At 41.5% G+C, this 20,583-nt stretch overlaps 1 protein-coding gene across 8 annotated transcripts; it reads left to right on the forward strand.

The window, feature by feature from the left end:
- The first annotated feature begins 11,219 nt into the window (after positions 1-11,219).
- Positions 11,220-16,951, forward strand: LOC127340669 (uncharacterized). 8 transcript variants are annotated; one of them, XM_071827889.1, is made up of 8 exons: positions 11,220-12,044; positions 12,186-12,430; positions 13,087-13,216; positions 13,330-13,356; positions 13,429-13,617; positions 13,997-14,127; positions 14,814-15,092; positions 16,518-16,951. In XM_071827889.1, exons 1-4 carry the CDS (start codon positions 11,587-11,589, stop codon positions 13,352-13,354), a joined length of 858 nt encoding a protein of 285 aa, XP_071683990.1. In that variant the 5' UTR covers positions 11,220-11,586; the 3' UTR covers positions 13,355-13,356; positions 13,429-13,617; positions 13,997-14,127; positions 14,814-15,092; positions 16,518-16,951. The 8 variants fall into 8 exon arrangements, 7 of the variants coding, with proteins under 7 accessions (XP_071683990.1, XP_071683991.1, XP_071683989.1 ...); XM_071827890.1 differs by having other exon boundaries at positions 14,814-15,056; XM_071827888.1 differs by having other exon boundaries at positions 14,801-16,951.
- Positions 16,952-20,583: the final 3,632 nt, after the last annotated feature.

A 20,583-nucleotide genomic window follows, 5' to 3' on the forward strand; every position in this document is an offset into this window, starting at 1 on the left:
ACTTCACAATCTACAAGAGATCACGATCATAGCATACGCCAAGTACTACACGGTGCACACACTGTCCACATTACACCGTACAGGAGGAATAGACTACTTTAATAACATCACTAGAGTAGCACATAGATGAATTGTGATACAAAACTCATATGAATCTCAATCATGTAAAGCAGCTCATGAGATCATTGTATTGAAGTACATAGGAGAGAGATTAACCACATAGCTACCGGTACAGCCCCGAGCCTCGATGGAGAACTACTCCCTCCTCATGGGAGACAGCAGCATTGATGAAGATGGCGGTGGAGATGGCAGCGGTGTCGATGGAGAAACCTTCCGGGGGCACTTCCCCGTCCCGGCGGCGTGCCAGAATGGAGACTCCTGTCCCCCAGATCTTGGCTTCGCGATGGCGGCAGCTCTGGAAGGTTTCTCGTACCTTGGCTTTTCGTGTCGAGGTTTTAGGTCTGGGACCTTTATATAGGCGAAGAGGCGGCGTCAGAAGGTCGAAGGGGTGACGACACCATAGGGCCGCGCGGCCAGGGGGTGGGCCGCGCCACCCTATCATCTGGGGGCCCTGTGGCCCCCCTCTGGCGGCTCTCGGGTGTTCTGGATGCTTCCGGTGAAAATAGGAACCTGGGCGTTGATTTCGTCCAATTCCGAGAATATTTCGTTACTAGGATTTCTGAAACCAAAAACAGCAGAAAATAGCAACTGGCCTTTCGGCATCTCGTCAATAGGTTAGTTCCAGAAAACGCATAAATATGACATAAAATGTGCATATAACATGTAGATATCATCAATAATGTGGCATGGAACATAAGAAATTATCGATACGTCGGAGACGTATCAGCATCCCCAAGCTTAGTTTTGCTCGTCCCGAGCAGGTAAAACGATAACAAAGATAATTTCTGGAGTGACATGCCATCATAACCTTGATCATACTATTTGTAAACATATGTAATGAATGCAGCGATCAAAACAATGGAAATGACATGAGTAAACAAGTGAATCATAAAGCAAAGACTTTTCATGAATAGCACTTCAAGACAAGCATCAATAAGTCTTGCATAAGAGTTACTCATAAAGCAATAAATTCTTAGTAAAGGTATTGAAGCAACACAATGGAAGATTAAGTTTCAGCGGTTGCTTTCAACTTGTAACATGTATATCTCATGGATAATTGTCAATGCAAAGCAATATAACAAATGCAATATGCAAATATGTAAGAATCAATGCAAAGTTCACACAAGTGTTTGCTTCTTGAGGTGGAGAGAAATAGGTGAACTGACTCAACAATAAAAGTAAAAGAATGGTCCTTCAAAGAGGAAAGCATCGATTGCTATATTTGTACTAGAGCTTTGATTTTGAAAACATAAAGAGAGCATAAAAATAAAGTTTTGAGAGGTGTATGTTGTTGTCAATGAATGGTAGCGGGTACTCTAACCCCCTTGCCAGACAAACCTTCAAAGAGCGGCTCCCATTTTATTTTATTTTTGGGTGGCACTCCTTCCAACCTTTCTTTCACAAACCATGGCTAACCGAATCCTCGGGTGCCTACCAACAATCTCATACCATGAAGGAGTGCCTTTTTATTTTAGTTTTATTATGATGACACTCCTCCCAACCTTTGCTTACACAAGCCATGGCTAACCGAATCCTTCGGGTGCCGTCCAACAATCACATACCATGGAGGAGTGTCTATTTTTGTTAATTAATTTGGGACTGGGAATCCCATTGCCAGCTCTTTTTGCAAAATTATTGGATAAGCGGATGAAGCCACTAGTCCATTGGTGAAAGTTGCCCAACAAGATTGAAAGATAAACACCACATACTTCCTCACGAGCTATAAAACATTGACACAAATCAGAGGTGATAAATTTTGAATTGTTTAAAGGTAGCACTCAAGCAATTTACTTTGGAATGGCAGGAAATACCATGTAGTAGGTAGGTATGGTGGACACAAATGGCATAGTGTTGTTTGGCTCAAGGATTTGGATGCATGAGAAGTATTCCCTCTCGATACAAGGTTTAGGCTAGCAAGGTTGTTTGAAGCAAACACAAGTATGAACTAGTACAGCAAAACTCACTTAAAAGACATATTACAAGCATTATAAGACTATACATCGTCTTCCTTGTTGTTCAAACACCTTACTAGAAATTATCTAGACCTTAGAGAGACCAATTATGCAAACCAAATTTTAGCATACTCTATGTATTTCTTCACTAATAGGTGCAAAGTATATGATGCAAGAGCTTAAACATGAGCACAACAATTGCCAAGTATCACATTACCCAAGACATTATAGCAATTACTACATGTAGCATTTTCCAATTCCAACCATATAACAATTTAACGAAGAGGAAACTTCGCCATGAATATTATGAGCTAAGAACACATGTGTTCATACGAACCAGCGGAGCGTGTCTCTCTCCCACATAAGCATGATGTAATCCAATTTATTCAAACACAAACAAAAACAAAAGCACAAAGACGCTCCAAGTAAAGTACATAAGATGTGACCGAATAAAAATATAGTTTCAAGGGAGGAACCTGATAAGTTGTTGATGAAGAAGGGGATGCCTTGGGTATCCCCAAGCTTAGATGCTCGAGTCTTCTTGAAATATGCAGGGATGAACCACCGGGGCATCCCCAAGCTTAGACTCTTCACTCTTCTTGATCATAGTATATCATCCTCCTCTCTTGACCCTTGAAAACTTCCTCCACACCAAACTCGAAACAAACTCATTAGAGGGTTAGTGCATAATCAAAAACTCACATGTTCAGAGGTGACAAAATCATTCTTAACACTTCTGGACATTGCCCAAAGCTACTGGAAGGTAATGGAACAAAGAAATCCACCCAACACAGCGAAAGAAGCAATGCGAAATAAAAAGGCAGAATCTGTCAAAACAGAACTGTCCGTAAAGACGAATTTTAAAATGGCACCAGACTTACTCAGATGAAAAAGCCCAAATTGAATGAAAGTTGCGTACATATCTGAGGATCAAGCACGTAAATTGGCAGATTTTTCTGAGTTACCTACAGAGAGGCAGGTCGAAATTCGTGACAGAAAGAAATCTGTTTCTGCGCAGTAATCCAAAATCTAGTATCAACCTTGCTATCAACGACTTTACTTGGCACAACAATGCAACAAAATTAAGATAAGGAGAGGTTGCTACAGTAGTAAACAACTTCCAAGACACAAATATAAAACAAAGTAATGTAGCAAAATAACACATGGGTTATCTTCCAAGAAGTTCTTTCTTTATAGCCATTAAGATGGGCTCAGCAGTTTTAATGATGCACTCGCAAGAAATAGTATTTGAAGCAAAAAGAGAGCATCAAGAGGCAAATTCAAAACACATTTAAGTCTAACATGCTTCCTATGCAAAGGAATCTTGTACACAAATAAATTCATGAAGAGCAAAGTAACAAGCATAGGAAGATAAAACAAGTGTAGCTTCAAAAATTTCAGCACATAGAGAGGTGTTTTAGTAACATGAAAATTTCTACAACCATATTTTCCTCTCTCATAATAACTTTCAGTAGCATCATGAGCAAACTCAACAATATAACTATCACATAAAGCATTCTTATCATGAGTCTCATGTATAAAATTATTACTCTCCACATAAGCATAATCAATTTTAGTAGTTGTAGTGGGAGCAAATTCAACAAAGTAGCTATCATTATTATTCTCATCATCAAATATAGGAGGCATATTATAATCATAATCAAATTTATCCTCCATAACAGGTGGCAACAAAAGACTACTATCATTATAATCATCATAAATAGGAGGCAAAGTATCATCAAAGTAAATTTCCTCATCAATGCTTGGGGGACTAAAAAGATCATGCTCAACAAAACCAGCTTCCCCAAGCTTAGAATTTTCCATAGCATTAGCAACAATAGTGTTCAAAGCATTCATATTAATAACATTCCCATTAGCATGCATATAAAGTTCCATGGGTTTTTTAATTCTCTCTTCAAACACATCATGTCCTAATTCAAGATAAAGTTCATAAAGATTTCTCATATTTTTGTTGTTTTCCATTATGCCTAACTAGTGTAAACAAGAAACAAAAAGATGCAATTGCAGGATCTAAAGGAAATAGCTTCGAGCACAAACACAATGGCGCCAGAAAAGTACCGTTACCTGGAACCGGAGTATGAGTGCCTTTTACCTTTCCTCCCCGGCAACGGCGCCAGAAAATACTTGATGCTGTCCAGGACTGGCGCGTGGTTGACGTGGGAGGTTTGATGGCGATTGACGGGCTTGATGGAGTGTCTTGATTCGTTCCCCGGCAACGGCGCCAGAAAATAGCTTGATGTCTACGCCCCCTCCTTTTCCTGTAGACAGTGTTGGGCCTCCAAGAGCAGAGGTTTGTAGAACAGCAGCAAGTTTCCCTTAAGTGGATCACCCAAGGTTTATCGAACTTAGGGAGGAAGAGGTCAAAGATATCCCTCTCATGCAACCCTGCAACCACAAAGCAAGAAGTCTCTTGTGTCCCCAACACACCTAATAGGTGCACTAGTTCGGCGAAGAGATAGTGAAATACAGGTGGTATAAATAAGCAGTAGCAACGGCACCAGAAAATTGCTTTGCCCAGGACAGTAAACAAGCAGTAGTAACGCAAAGAAACAAGAACAAGCGATAGCAGTATTTCGGAACAAGGCCTAGGAATCATACTTTCACTAGTGGACACTCTCAACTTTGATCACATAACAGAATAGATAAATGCATACTCTACACTCTTTTGTTGGATGATGAACACATTGCGTAGGATTACACGAACCCTCAATGCCGGAGTTAACAAGCTCCACAATAATGTTCATATTTAAATAACCTTAGAGTGCAAGATAGATCAACACAACTAAACCAAGTACTAACATAGCATGCACACCGTAACCTTCACACTATGAAAGGAGGAATAGATCGCATCAATACCATCATAGTAATAGTTAACTTCACAATCTACAAGAGATCACGATCATAGCATACGCCAAGTACTACACGGTGCACACACTGTCCACATTACACCGTACATGAGGAATAGACTACTTTAATAACATCACTAGAGTAGCACATATATGAATTGTGATACAAAACTCATATGAATCTCAATCATGTAAAGCAGCTCATGAGATCATTGTATTGAAGTACATAGGAGAGAGATTAACCACATAGCTACCGGTACAGCCCCGAGCATCGATGGAGAACTACTCCCTCCTCATGGGAGACAGCAGCATTGATGAAGATGGCGGTGGAGATGGCAGCGGTGTCGATGGAGAAGCCTTCCGGGGGCACTTCCCCGTCCCGGCGGCGTGCCGGAACAGAGACTCCTGTCCCCCAGATCTTGGCTTCGCGATGGCGGCGGCTCTGGAAGGTTTCTCGTACCGTGGCTTTTCGTGTCGAGGTTTTAGGTCTGGGACCTTTATATAGGCGAAGAGGCGGCGTCAGAAGGTCGAAGGGGCGACGACACCATAGGGCCGCGCGGCCAGGGGGTGGGCCGCGCCACCCTATCATCTGGGGGCCCTGTGGCCCCCCTCTGGCGGCTCTCGGGTGTTCTGGATGCTTCCGGTGAAAATAGGAACCTGGGCGTTGATTTCGTCCAATTCCGAGAATATTTCGTTACTAGGATTTCTGAAACCAAAAACAGCAGAAAACAGCAACTGGCCTTTCGGCATCTCGTCAATAGGTTAGTTCCAGAAAACGCATAAATATGACATAAAATGTGCATATAACATGTAGATATCATCAATAATGTGGCATGGAACATAAGAAATTATCGATACGTCGGAGACGTATCACCCACCTAGCGCGGAAGACTGATACCGTCAGGATCCTTGCCTATGAGCGCAAGATACTTCGCAAGCAGCGTGTCAAGAAGGATGCTACCATTGCGCACCTCCGCGCAAAGATAGTCTCCTTGGAGGCCACTGTCAAGGCCCAAGAGGACCAGCTGAATGAGATGGAAGAGGAAGATGAAGACCTTCAGGGAGAAGAAGCCTTCATGAGTGATGGCGAGGAATTTGAGGAAGATGAGAACACTGATCTGGAAGACTACGAGTTTCTGGAAGCCGGAGAAGATAACCCCACCCCGATAGATGTGGATAGTGAGTAGTAGTTTCACTTGAGCACATATGTAGGTATAAGTTTGTATTAGGATCCCCTTGTATCGTAGAGCGATGAATGGTTCTTAAAACCAACGGTGTGTTAGCTTTGTAATGTGTGATGCTTGGTATGAATAAAAAAAAAGTGTTGTTGGTTTTACCCCCTCAACACTACTCAAGTTTTCAAGTTTTGAACTTTTTAAACTTAACCCAAACAAACCATAGAAATTTCCCTCTTATCTTATGATCTACCTCATTGTTCAGATGGCCCCTCCTACCCGCAACAACTCCCGTGCCCAGACCAACCAGCTGCACATTGAGCACGTCAAGATGACTGACACCATCAACATGCTTGCAATGGAGCGCAAGGCACTTCGCCATCAGCATGCCAAGAAGGACTACCTCATTGCTCGCCTCCGCGTGAGGATAGCAACCCTGGAGCAGCTCATCCCAATACCCAACCATGCCCCCAGAGACAAGTCCACGGTGACTTGCTATGCATGTGGTGTTACTGGTCATTACTCTAAAAAGTGCCCGATGAAAGCCGCCAACAATGCCCCAAGGACTGGAAGCAATGCTGTACCCATTGCCCAAAAGGACAAGTCAACGGTAACCTGCTATGAATGTGGAACTGTGGGTCATTACTCCAATGAATACCCCAAGAAGCTTGCCAAGATTGCCGCCAACACCGCTGCACCTGCCCAGCAACAGCATCGTTTTGCAGCTGGAGGGAAGTTTGCCCCAAACTACCCGAACAACCGCAACGGTTGTTACTACCGCATGAGTGCAGCAGAAGCACCAGAAGCACCTCAGGCCATGCAGAGTATGTTTTCCTGCTAAATCATATCGCCCAATCTCTCTTAGTAACCTAACTTTTCTTAAAATCTCGGGACAAGATTTGTTTAAGGGGGAAGGGTTTGTAACACCCCAAATTTCAAAACAAAGAGAAAATAAATTCCCTTTTTCCAAAAATGAGAACCAACAAAAACTTTTCCTATATATGGTGCTATGCTTAGTGCTCCTACCTATTACTTGTGTTTTTGCCATAATGAGTGTTATTATGCTTATGTGATAAACCCTAAAACCCTTAAGTGATCAAGTGAAGATCACAAACCAAATGAAATTAAAAGAGAAAGAAATCAAATAAGAAAAACCCTAAACCCTAACCTTCTCAAAAAAATCATTTGGATCTATTTTGAGAAACCTAAATTAAAGAAAAAGCCATATGGGGGCCTATAGCCCTAATATGTAAATTCTGAATTCTACTTTTCTTACTTTGCTAAAATGGTGGTGAACCATTGCAAAACTTACTAAACCCTGAAACCTCATCCCTCTTGTCATCAATCTTTGAAAAGTAAAATAAAAAGAAAAGATCTTAGTTAAGAAAAAGGCATATGCAAGCCTATGGATACTTTTTGAAAATGATGAGCTTTGCCTTGCCTACCTTGAGTAGATGATTTGAAATACCTCAACACACTCCATAAAGCACTTACCAACCAACTTAAGTGTGAAACCAAAATAAAATCAAACATATGCATAGAGGCATATGTGCCTATGGCTATTTTTGTAACACTTTACCCTAGGCCTTTCTACTTTATTTAGAGGATTGGAAAACCTTCATAAACCTTATCTAGTACTTCTCAAACACAATCCAAAGTGAAACAAAAGATTTTGAAAAGAAAGTAATAATGCCATAGAGGCATATGAGAGCAAAATATGAAATTTGTGAAATTGAGGATCTTGACCCTAAGACTTCCAGTGACTGGTTGGATCACTCCTATATACCATTTCAACACTCAACAACATCAATTGGGTCAAGCCTAGTCAAATTAAAAATCAAATGCCACATATGCATAGAGGCATATGTGACACATAGCCATTTTCACCAATTCTTGTCCTATGCACTTCTACGTTGACCAAATGGTGTGAAACCATCTCTAAACCTAATCTAATACTAAATTGACCCTAACCCATGCCCAAGTAAAGCAAGATGAACAATTTACCAAGAATCATGAAAATTGACACATCACCTCTCATGTATTATGGCCAATTTTACAAATCTTTGAGCAAGACCATTTGGAATGGTTTCAATGGTTTGAAAATGTTTCTAAACTAATAAGAATGACATTAGAGTCAAGAAAAGTCAAATCAAATGGAGAGAAATCAAATAGTGAGATAATTCCATTTTCACTCACATACACATAGGGCCAATTTATCAAATCTTGACCTAGTCACCTCCATTACCTCAAAATGGGTTGCACCTTTCACCTAACTCAATCTAATACCAAATAAACCTCACTCTTGTCAAAATGAAGCAAAGAAAAATAAAAAGAATAAAAGTTAGAAAATCACAAAATCCTCACATATGGCTTATGCCATTTTTATAAATTTTGACCCTAGACCATTTTGATCTTCACCATTAGTTGAATAATGTTACTAAACACTTATTACAACTTTTGGAATCAAAGAAACACAATTCCAATCAAATCCAAACTCAAAATTGGCTCACATGTGATATTGGTCAAATCTGCCAATCTTAGTCTGATCACTACTTTGAGCCTCTCTATTTCAAGTTTTTCAAACTAAACTTTCCCAACTCTTGGCATGTCATCCAAGAGCACATCAAGGTGAACAACTTTGGTGAAGAGCACCAGGCCAAAATCATTCTTGATCAATAGCTATGCTCCTCCAAAGTTGCAACATTTTAACAAGAGTAACAATCTCACACTTGTCAATTTTTGCAATTCTTTGCATTCAACCATTCCACCACCACAACTCATCTTCTCTGGTCAAATACAACTCAACTCAACACACACTTTTCTTTTTGATCAACTTTTAGAATTCAATCAAATTTGGGCCAAATTCACAATTTCCAATTAGGGCACTATGTGACACTATTCTAAATAGTGATCTACCCAAACCCTATTACCCCAAATCACTCTCTCTGGTTCCCTTGACCACTCTCACCCTAGCACACCCACAGTAACCCTGGGAGGAGCTAGCCATGCTAGCATGGCATGGCCATGCCGGCCATGGCCATGATCCCTCCCCTCTCCTCTCTTCTCTCCACAGCAGCCTCGACCACCTTGCCAAAACAGCTCCCCTTGGTCCCCTGAGCCTGCCGGTAGTCGCCGTTCGTCGAGAGATGGACCACCACGCCCTGGCCAGGACGCGCCCGCGACGCCCACATGCGACAGGAGCGGCATGGCCATGTCGTGCCTGTCGGGCGACGCGCACGCCACAGACACGCGCCGCCTCGCAGCATCTCTCCCTCTCTGGACCCCCTCGCTGCACGACGAGCTCCGCCACCTCGCCAGGACCCCACCAGACACGCGCCGTGCCCCGCGCGAGCGCCGTCGCCGACGACCAGGTCCCCATTTTCCCGCAACCCTGCCGCCAGAACGCCGCCATCGCGCGCACACACCAGACCGTCCCCCACCTCGCCAGTAGGCTCCATAGCTTCGCCTCGACCTCACCTACCTAGCGCCACCCTCGCCTAGCCCAACACCTCGCCGGAATCGCCGCGAGCGTGTCGACCTCGCCCCTGCCCCGCAGCACCCTCGCGTTACTATAAAAGGGGACCTCCCCTGGACAGTCCAAGCACACCACCGAACTCACCACCCTCCACTGCCTCTCAACCACCCCACCGTTCATCTGATTCACGCCGGAGAAGGGCCAATTGCAAGATCGCCGCCGCGGAAGCCCTGCAGAGATTGATGGCGAACCTGACCACCTCGAGCTCCGCCGCCAGTACCAGGAGAACCGCCGTCTTCCACATCTACCCCGAGCACACTGCCATCCCTCGCTGGAGCCGCCGTAAGCCCTCCGACCCCCTACCTGAGCCGCCGGCGAGCCCCTCTCTCGCCGTCGGGACGATGACCCTCGGCCGTTGGATTAGATTCTAATCCAACGCGCCACAGCAGCCCGTACCGCTTCGCCTTTAAAGAGAGGCTGACGCGCGGACCCCACCCTGTCAGCGCGCCGCGCGTCTGTGGACCGTGGCTGGGCTGGACTGGGCTGGAGTGGATCGTGGCTGGGCTGGACTGGGCTGGAGTGGGCCGTTTTAATTCGAATCGGCCCAGTTTCGTTTTCCCGCCAGCCCAATAATTCAAAACCAGTTTAATTCAATTCAAATAATTTCAATACTGAACCCCACTTTGAAATTCAATAGAATCTGTTTGGCTTGGCCAAATTTAAGAAATTTTATATTGTTAGAAAGCTATGAAAAAGATCTACAATATGCCACTGGTCCCATGGCCAGATTCTTTGTAGAATTAATGTGATAAAAATAACAAGACAGGGACTTTTCCCTATTCAAATAATTTTTAAAATTCAACCAAAATAGATATTAAGTTAATTTCAACTCTAATAGCTCACATTTGACTTACACTAATTGTTTATGTAATAAAATGGTGTGGTCACTTTGTATGATCATGCCATAGTTTAATGAATGGATATTATGGCTAGTTTAACTAGTTGATATTGTCCAAAACTATTAAAGTAAATTATGTGGAGTTTTACACTTCATTTAAACTTGTCTCACATGAATTCATGGGATGTTTGGACCCCTGGTCCCAAACTCTCTTATATGAATTACTTGAGATTTAAATCAAATGTAGTGTTATTTAAATTGTATGAGGTGCTTCACCTCATTTAAATCATTTTCTTAAATGATGAGAAGGAGGAGGTGGACTTAGTCAACCTCGGTCATATATTATTCATGAGAGAAATTAAATATTAATAATATAATAAAAGGAAATTATTTCTCTAAGTAATTAAAAGTAACACCTTAATTAGTATGAGAGGAAATTATTTTTCTTAAATAAGAAAACAACACCTCTATCCAATAAGTACTATATTAAACCTTAACAACTTCGATTTTTCTTACAATTTTGAAGCCTCTCTAGATACGAACATGGTGTTGAAACTTGTTGTTTTCGTTGGTTTGGTTCCCATCGGTAGTTTTCTGTGTATCGACTCGGCGCTCTTTAGCAATTTTAGAAAGCTTTTTTACATGTACAATTTTGTCTGTCTGGTAGAAAGCAGAACCAAACGGGGAGTTATTGCCGTGTGGGTGTAGCCGTGAAGAACCAACAGTCTAAGCGGTGGTAGACATAACTCAACTGCAGCCGCATGTGCGCTCATAGTTTCACTCCAGAATCTTCCCATCCTCTCTCGATTTCTCCACTGAGAGCTGCGAGACGAGGCCGACGAAGATGCAGCCAGGCGGAGGAGTGGAGGACGTGCAGAGGGCGGCCCGTGGAACGGCGTCGCGGTGGTTGCGAGTCGTCGGAGGGAGCCAACGGGCTTCTCTGCCGGCGAGCAACAGCGTTGGAGAACCTTGGAGCTCGCCAAAATCGTGGTGATGGCGGCGGCTTCAGAGAGGAATCGGGAAGGAGACCTTCCTGGTGTCGGCCGGAAAGTAGGTCTCTCTTCCACACCTCCGCCGACGACGGCGACCAGCACCGCCGATGGGATGGATACCCCGCATAGGTGTAGGCGGCGCTCTATGTGTGGACGTCCGAGCCAGAGCTGTGCAGGAGCGGCATAGGATGCTGCTCCGGAGCGCCCACATCTCCTCCCCAACTGGCCCGCTCGCCGCTCCTTGCTTCTTCCCGAGCGTCACGAAGGCCTCGATGGGCTTCGTCCAGCGCGCGCTTGTGATTCGGCGATGCAACCGCCTGTTCCTTCCGCGCGCCCCGCTGTGGACCTCCTTGGGCGCCGCACCGGCAGGGAGTTTCACCAGCGCGCCGCCCCTGACCTCGCGAGCACGCCACTCACGTTCGCGGCCTCACCAACGCGCTGCCCCCGATGTCCACCAGCGCCGCTCTGAATTCCTGAGCGCGTTGTTCCAGACTACCGAGCAAGCCGCTCCGCATCTCCAACGAGGAAGGCTGCCGGAGGGTTCTTCCACGAACGCTGGCCCCAGGTATTCCCTTCCATAGCGAGCTGCCATGCCCGGGTTTCATTGCTCCTGTCTCTCCCCTGCCCAACTCCCTGTGACAGCCGGCCGTGGCGTGGGTTGCTGCATCGTCTCACTTGGACGGCGGCCCCCGCCCACAATGGTTAGTCTGCAGTGTGTGCTCTGGGCAACCAGTGGAACCACCGCCTGCTCTAGATATGGGAGGCATTGTTTCCTAGAAGCCGCCTTCGACCACCAGAAGACGAGCACAAACAGCCCGCGAGTTCGTCGGCACCATAGCGGTGGATACCGTCAGAGCGGCGGCTCGTGGAAAAGGAGTAATGCTGCGGTGCTCTGCCTACTTCCCGTCTTGCTGAAGCTTGACGACGATGTCATCGATTGGATTGGAACGAGTAAAGTTCCCTACCCCGTCCCCCTCCCAGCAATGAGCCTGTTCCTCACTTTTCTTCATTTCGTAGTAGAGGTGAGATTACTCAATTCTCCCATAGTTTACCTTGATGATTTGAACTGAAACTCGAACGCACATGTATGTATTAGATTAAGAATTGGAGCTGTGTGATAGATTTTTCGTCCCACCAATTCTTGGAAATTGAAACATTGTGTTCTTTTCTTTTCGTGCTAACAATAGCATCAATTGGATCTCCTCTGATGTTTAACATATGAACTTGCTATACTGATTATATCCTTGGGTGCAAAAACTTCTTCTGGTACATCATTCTCTTTTCAGTTTTACGTGGACTCTTTTTAGTAGAGAATAAAAGCTGGTTCTCCAATTGTGCTTGGTAGAGTGTTATGCTAATAGAATCAACAACCTATTCGCTGTGTTTAGTATTCCCACCTTCTGAAATATTAGCTGTCGGACTGCTCCTAACAGAACTGGAATTTTCCATTTCAGGTTATAGAACTTTATACGGGAAAACAATTTGATCTAACTGACTCATATTATTGGTCAACATGTGTAGCAATATATCAAACTGTAGCAATATATCAAACTTGTGGCAAATACAACTTTTATTTATAGTGTGTTTTTTTCTTTGTGAAAATTTAGAAATGATCGTATTGGAGCTCATACTTGGACATGGATGCAAGTGGTGGAAGACATTGCTGGAGATTTGGCACTCCCGTTCAATACCAAGGCAATCAAATGGAATATATCTGGTGTGCCTCAAAATAAAAATGTACGTTTTAGTGAACTTACCGAATTATATCATCCAACCTTTTTAGTAACTACTCGAATGATCATTTTACTAATTATGTGCGGTCATTTACTTGCGATTTTTTTTCCATCAAGATCTTCGGAGGAAGAGTCCATTTAATGGTGAGTTTTGTCGATCTCTAAATGACTAGAATTGGTTCTTTATCAACTTATGATTTTTTTTGGTGATAACAGATGTGGGTAGTTGTCTGCGGACTGCGGTATGCGTACGGGTGAACTCCTTGCATTCCGGCAGTTGGATCCAAGGCCCCTGGTAGATTTTCATTCGGCTCACCATCATCAGCGAGACAAGCCTGTGTGCCTGTGTGTGCTCTGTGGTGTTCAGAATTGAGGAAGACTTCTGTGGTTATGCTGAAATTTAGGGTGAGTACAACAAGACTGATTGTTTTCTGTATCATTTAATTTTCCCAGCAGACTAACAATCGACATGATCAATTGACTACTGATTGCTGGATATGTTAGTTCTTCCTGCCGTCCCGAGTGAATTTTGTCAATGATATGTTATATGAGCAGGAGATGAGCTGACGACTGCCTATTCCTTCTCAGAATATGCTATCCTACTTTAGGAACAGTAGGATCAACAAAAATAATGCTAGCAATACATGCACACACCAAAGGGGCATAATTATGCTGTTGTGTCGTTTCCACTTTATCTGCTTAGATAGTGATCTCTGTTTTCTAGAATGTTTTCTTTATGAAAGCAAAAAACAAACATTGCAAGTGATTCTTTGGTTCTTTGTAGATACACCATACAGCACTGCAGTCTGCAGTTGCAGTTCCCCCTTGGTACTTCATCGATTGGAGCCTTACGGCTAGCAAGAGATTAGTCATTGCTTGAAGTTTTGAAGTGGTGTGCATACAGTACAGAAAAATGTATGTATATATGGTTCTTTAATATAAGCAGTATGTTTATTTCGGAATTTTTTATTTGACATTTATCATCCTTTTAGTTGATCAAATAAATGCCAACATGTTTTTTTTCTTTGTTTGATATTTCACGATTAACTGCTTCCTCCCACTGTTTGATGATTGATATAGATGCTCCCACTCCATTTATGTGTTTCTTGCACCTTTTCTAGCTATAGTATGCATGATTGCCGCAATTTCAGCTTCATATGAACTAAATTGTGCATGGAGTAAGGGTCATTACTCACCTAAGCATTTTCATTGGGATAATTAACTTTCAGTTAAAGCAATAAAGCATTTTGTTACATCAGATACAATGAGATGTCAGTATTTTTATTATTTGCATAATTCGTGGATACAAAATTACTCTGATATATCCTTTCTGGTATGGTTGTATTTCAAGGTTTAATAGCGGTCGTCCATTGTCATCGGCCCTGAAATTTGAGAGTGTAAAATTAAGGATTACCCATTAGTGCATAACATTGTTCTTTGATTAACTTATCGAACCAACCATGTCGGTTTGCAGACCGTGGTAGCTGTAGACACACCTGTATTTCCTCACTTCAATTATTAGACTGCGTTTTCCAACATTTACATGGTTTGGACTTTTCAGTTAATTTATCGAGTAATGCTTCTTCAGTAATTGTTTATAGGTTCGCGAGTAATCTATCAACCTGTTATCTCAATAAGGAAGAGACAAGTTTTTAAATTCAACAGTAACCAGAATTGAAGAAATTGAAAGGGCTTGGAGCTGATGGATTGGTTTGTTCATGAAGAAGTATTTGAAAGACCTCCGATGAAGCTCGAAAACTGAGTCGTCTCTACTGTTTTAGCATCACAACCAATTCCAATAAAAAAACGAATGAAGCGAGGAATGCGCCAACATACGCTTTCAGGTGATGCCTAAATGTATTCTGAAAAATAAAATTCAGGTTTGTGATATAAGATTCCTGTCACACATCACTTTACTTTGGCAGTACTGTTTAGAGCTGACAAACTAATCTTAGAACATGCAAGTCCACTGTGCTTCTGCCATACATTTGTAAGCCAATACTTATATATCACATGCAAAAAGGAGGTGGCCCGGGCAAACAGAAAATGTGATTTCTTTCCCTGCTTCTCTTCTGTTCATATGTACAGTGATGAACTGATGATCATGGAGATAGATTGTTCTTTATTAAGCGGATATTTCCTTGATATGTTATATTTTTTCACTACATACTGTCCAACATGAATGTTCAAGTATGCTTATATAAGATCAAATTGTATATTTATTGCAATTTCTTTAGATTATTTATGTTCATTTTACTGCTGATTGTAGCACTACAGTTTAGAGATGCATCAATTCGTTTTTTAGTTAAAAAAATGGGGACTATCTTATAAATCCACTAAGCAAAGTGGAGCTTACAGTTATAGGACTGTCATTAGTTCTGTATGAACAAGAATATACATATATATGGTCTTTTTTTGCTTTCCATTGCGAGATAAATACGGAGAAAGATATATGTTAGAACTCATTGTAGTCTTGCTCCTTTTTTATGATATTCATGCTCCATCTCAGTAAAGACATTTTCTTTCTCAGTAAACACAATTTCCTGTGGGTTGAAACATGTTTCGAGAAATCTAAATCATCATGCCAAGTCCCTATCTAAATGCATTGGTAGGATGGTCTATTCTCTATAATTTGGGGAGTACTATAAATATATTGCAGAAACTCATTTGTTGCTTCCATTTTGGCTACCACCTATGATAGGCATGTCATTCTGTTAAGCAGCAACTAATTTATTTTTCAGTGCCTCTTTGGTTCAAATTGCGGAACCCACATTGCACTGCCTCACTGTTTCAAAATGGTGCACTTATATAGTTACAGTATCCTGTGAAATTAAGTACTTGGCCATTGATGTATGTTCGCCTTAACCATCGGCCATTGTGGTCTGGACCACATGAACCAGCATCTTATCACACGATATTCTTTACCATGTAATCCAGTGAAGATGTCGTTATCCACTTAAGTATCACAACTTATATTATGTTCCTTATCATATTTCTAATGAATTTTCAGAGACACTGATCTTGAAACTGCTGCAATTCAACAGCCTATGAACAATCGAACATACATATGTAACCATACCTTCATGCCTTGGATCTTTCCACTATACAGAACAATAGCCCAGTCATTGTTGATCATCCGTTTACTATTAGACCTCCACATCAGCCTTAATTTAACATGATTTAAAACATCCTTTATTCGGTTTTGAGCATAACAATTCAGTGAAAATAATAATTCAGCTTTGAACATATTTTCCTCTGCAACGTTATGGTGCATATGGTCATTGCGTAATAAAATGTGATTTCAGGGAGTACAATGGCTAGGTGTTCAGGAAATCCTGAGAAGGATTGGAGTACAATCAGATCTTGGAAGATCCTTTGCATGGACAAACACTCAGCTCTTCTAGACAAGAACTTGCTACTTCTGCGGGGACCTCCTGAAGATTGCCTGGACCTGAATCTTCTGCTGTTGGGATCTGTCATTTGAAATCCATCCATCCACCAGTGAATCATGTTGATCGTTGGCGTCAGGAGATTGCCTATGAGAAATTCATTCAGCGAGCACATAAGCTTCAGTTCTAAAAAACTGTAAAATCAAGTTTCCTCTGTAGATTTTCTTATTTCTTCCTTCGTGTACTTGACGGATGAGCTCTGCTAAAAAAAACTGGCACACTTGGGGTTACATTTTAAATGAAACCAGGAGACACGGCCCCTTTAATTCTAAAATAAACATCATTTATTCTTTAACTCCAAGCTGGGTGCCGTCCGTGCATCCTTTAGTATAAACTCTATATGTGTGCTTAATAGGAGCTAATAGTCGTAGCTTATAATTTTTTTTACAAACTATTGATTCCATTGGCTCTGTTTAAGGAGATATACTCCAGACACGATTCGCATCAGGTTTAGACGAAGGTAAAATACCATGTTTTCAAACTAACAGTACCGAAACTCAGTTTGGACTTCTCATTTTAGTAGGTTGTTATAGTTTCTTCACCCTTGTGTTACTTCTTGAAATCAAGTGTTTAGAACTAAGTATGCAGTACGCATAAAAAGAGCTTTAAAATGCTTGAACCTGACACTACCAAGTAATATTGGCCCACATTAATTATCCGTTATCCTGAGCAGAAGTATGAGTGATTGGCAAATAATCTGATACATACCTGTAAGTGGTTAAATACATTGTTTGTACATAACCATCAGCCATGCGGTTTTGTGCATATTATTCTCATACGGTGTACCAATTATCATGACCATCAATTTTTGTTGTCATTTGGTTTATATAAAGATTATAGTGGAACAACTGCATGCTTGGTTGATATGAAATTCTAAATCAGAACTCATAACTAAGCTTGAACTATTTTTGAGTTCGTTCATTGGTACGAAACAATGTATTAGCTAACAAATTTATATGTGGTGGACATGTAGTCTATTTCAACTTAACATACTACTCACCTGAAATTTTTTCAGCATAGCGTAATTTTGTTTTAAATTAGTCCTCTATAAATGGTGATCCCTTTTACCGAGTTGGCACACATGTTTCTGGTTGTTCATTGGCACAGAACTAAGTATTATCTAAAAAATTCATAGGTTGTGGATATGTAGTCTTTTAACTTAGCATGTTACTCCCTTTCAATTTCTTCGCCATTTCTCTTTTTTTTTCCTTTTTTGGTTCTCTATAAAAGGGGATATCTTGCACACATGGTAGCAGATTTTTCTGAACCGTGGTTATGAACCAATGCAAATATCTATCTTTTCTCTCTGTCACACTAAAATATTACTACTGAAACTTCCAAGTATGGTATCCAGACCGTTTTGGTTAATCAGGTTCGTTATACAAATTCTTGACTAACTTCTTCATATTGTCAATTAATCTCTGATCTTGCAATGATTATAATTAGCACACAATACTAGCAGTCTAGACAGTAATGTACCTCCGCCAGCAATTTTAATCCATAAGCAATTGTACCAAAATCTTAGTGACATATTCATGCCATCTCACGCATTTTCAGTTAGCCGCGGCGCGGCGTGCCGCCGTGCCAGCCATTGCTAGTTAATAGTAATGGGTGATGCTAGTTTAATTTGTGTAAATTATATGAGGTGTTTCACTTCATTTAAATCTTGTCCCAAGTACCTTCATATGAAGTTTGGACCCCTGGTCAAAAACTCTCACATGAAATACATGGAGATTTTAAATCATAATAGGCATTATTAAATTGTATGAGGTATTATATCTCATTTAAATTATTTTCTCAAATGATGATGATGAATGGTTGACTTAGGTCAACATGATTTCATGTATGATTGTTTGAGGAAGTTAAATCTTAAGAAGATTCAATGAGAGGAAATTATTCCTCAAAAACTAAATGGAAACTATCGTTTACAAATTATAATGAGAGGAAATTATTTTTCTTTAAAATAAAACAAAGTAAATCACCATGCTAATGAGATGTGATGCTAGCATAGGCTTGTGTGAATCTTTGGTGTGTTTAGTCTAGCATGCAAGTTTTGTGTGGTGATTGTATCCTCGTATTCGTTTATAGACGCTAGTACCGAAGGAGACGACGAGAACATCTACGGAAAAGAAGGAGGAACATTTTGATCCATACACCAACCAAGGCAAGCTATTATTCTTGCAAAGTGCAAAGCCCCTTGGGGCAAGGCACCATGATTCTTATCTTTTCTTACATGAACCTATCCCAAGTTTTTGCTTTATAAGTTTTTACTTGTTTTCTAAATGAGTTACTTTTATAGTTAACTTTGGTCAAAGTACAAGTGGGTTACTAGAGTAGTGAGTTAGTCTCTTCCAAGCAAAGCAAGATAGCACCCCTCATGGATTAGAGCTAGTGCTAATGAACTAAACTTGACTACTCTAGCTGGGAACAATGTGATTTTGAAATGATTTTTAAACCTTGGAATGATGATGCATTCCATTGAATGATTTATAAAGGTGAATGTGAACAAGAGAAGATGGTGATTTTTGATAAAACAATGGTGTTGGTTTGAATGCGATACCTTTCCAATTATTAAGTACCCCCACAATACCTGATTATGGGTAGGGCTTAACTGGAAGTTTATGCGTCTTAGTATGGGTTCCCTCTAAACAAGCGTCATCGGGGTTATGCCGAAAGCTGCCTCTACAACAAAAGAAATGATATGATATGATGCGAAATGAGGTGAATGTCCGGCCCAAGCCCTGTGCAGTTCCCAGGTTGACAGTTGGTCTTCACTGGGAGGCCAAGCTCATGGGGAGAGGTGCTCATACTAGGATTTGTAAGTGAAAGGTTATGGTTGATGATCCGCGTACTGTGTTACGATGATTCGGGGAAATCCCGACGGATGAAATCAAATGTTGTGGCATAAGTGTGCAACCTCTGTAGAGTGTAAACCTATTCGAATAGCCGCGTCCATGGTTACGGACGGTTGGAAAGGCCATACAGTTTCCGATGCCATATCTTTGAAAATGATGTTGAAAGATGATGGTGAAATGACTTGTGGTGGATTGAATTGAAATCACCACTTGAATGGTGGGAATGACACTAATGTTCCCACTTGAGTTAGTTAGCACATGAAGAGTTGTTTACAAAAATGTTTGTGAACTAAAATTGGCTTTATGCAAAATAAACTAGAGCTTAGCACCCCTTACTAGAATTGTTAGCACTTACATTAGTATTAGTTTGCAAGTACTTTAAAGTACTCACGGCTGTGTCCCTGGCTATTCAAATGGCCAGACTATGAAGAGGAGCAGAACTATCAAGAGGATGACCGGCAGGACGCCTACGACAACTAGGGAATCTTCTGACGTCAGACGTTGGCCTGTGGACTAGAGAGTCCCTTCTATTTACGCTTCCGCTATGAAACTATGAACTTTGTGTATGTTGATCAATAGATCAACTATTTGTGTAATATGGATCATGTGATCTCTATTTGTAAGACGACTATGGTATGTAATGAATGATGACTTATGATATTCAACTGTTATGTCTCGCAACAACAATATTCCTGGGATTGCGATGTATGGCATAACAGGCATCTGGACTTAAAAATCCGGGTGTTGACAGAATCACCCAAGGTTTATCGAACTCAGGGAGGTAGAGGTCAAAGATATTCCTCTCAAGCAACCCTGCAATTAAGATACAAGAAGTCTCTTGTGTCCCCAACACACCTAATACACTTGTCAGATGTATAGGTGCACTAGTTCGGCGAAGAGATAGTAAAACACAGGTGGTATAGATGGTGGTAATATTGCGGGAAGTAAAGATGCAGTAAAACAGTAAACAAGCGATGTTTGCAGTATTTGGAAACAAGGCCTAGGGATCATACTTTCACTAGTGGACACTCTCAACATTGATCACATAACTGAATAAACAAATACTA

This window comes from Lolium perenne, chromosome 3 (genome assembly GCF_019359855.2).
Source record: "Lolium perenne isolate Kyuss_39 chromosome 3, Kyuss_2.0, whole genome shotgun sequence".
Lineage (NCBI taxonomy): Eukaryota > Viridiplantae > Streptophyta > Magnoliopsida > Poales > Poaceae > Lolium > Lolium perenne.

Excerpts from the sequence above, each read along its gene's own strand:
- LOC127340669 (XM_071827888.1), top strand. The coding sequence starts at position 11,587 with ATGGGATGGATACCCCGCATAGGTGTAGGCGGCGCTCTATGTGTGGAC. Across the intron at positions 12,045-12,185 it reads TCCACGAACGCTGGCCCCAG|TCTGCAGTGTGTGCTCTGGG; the intron begins GTATTCCCTTCC and ends CACAATGGTTAG. Across the intron at positions 13,217-13,329 it reads GTGTGCCTCAAAATAAAAAT|ATCTTCGGAGGAAGAGTCCA; the intron begins GTACGTTTTAGT and ends TTTTCCATCAAG.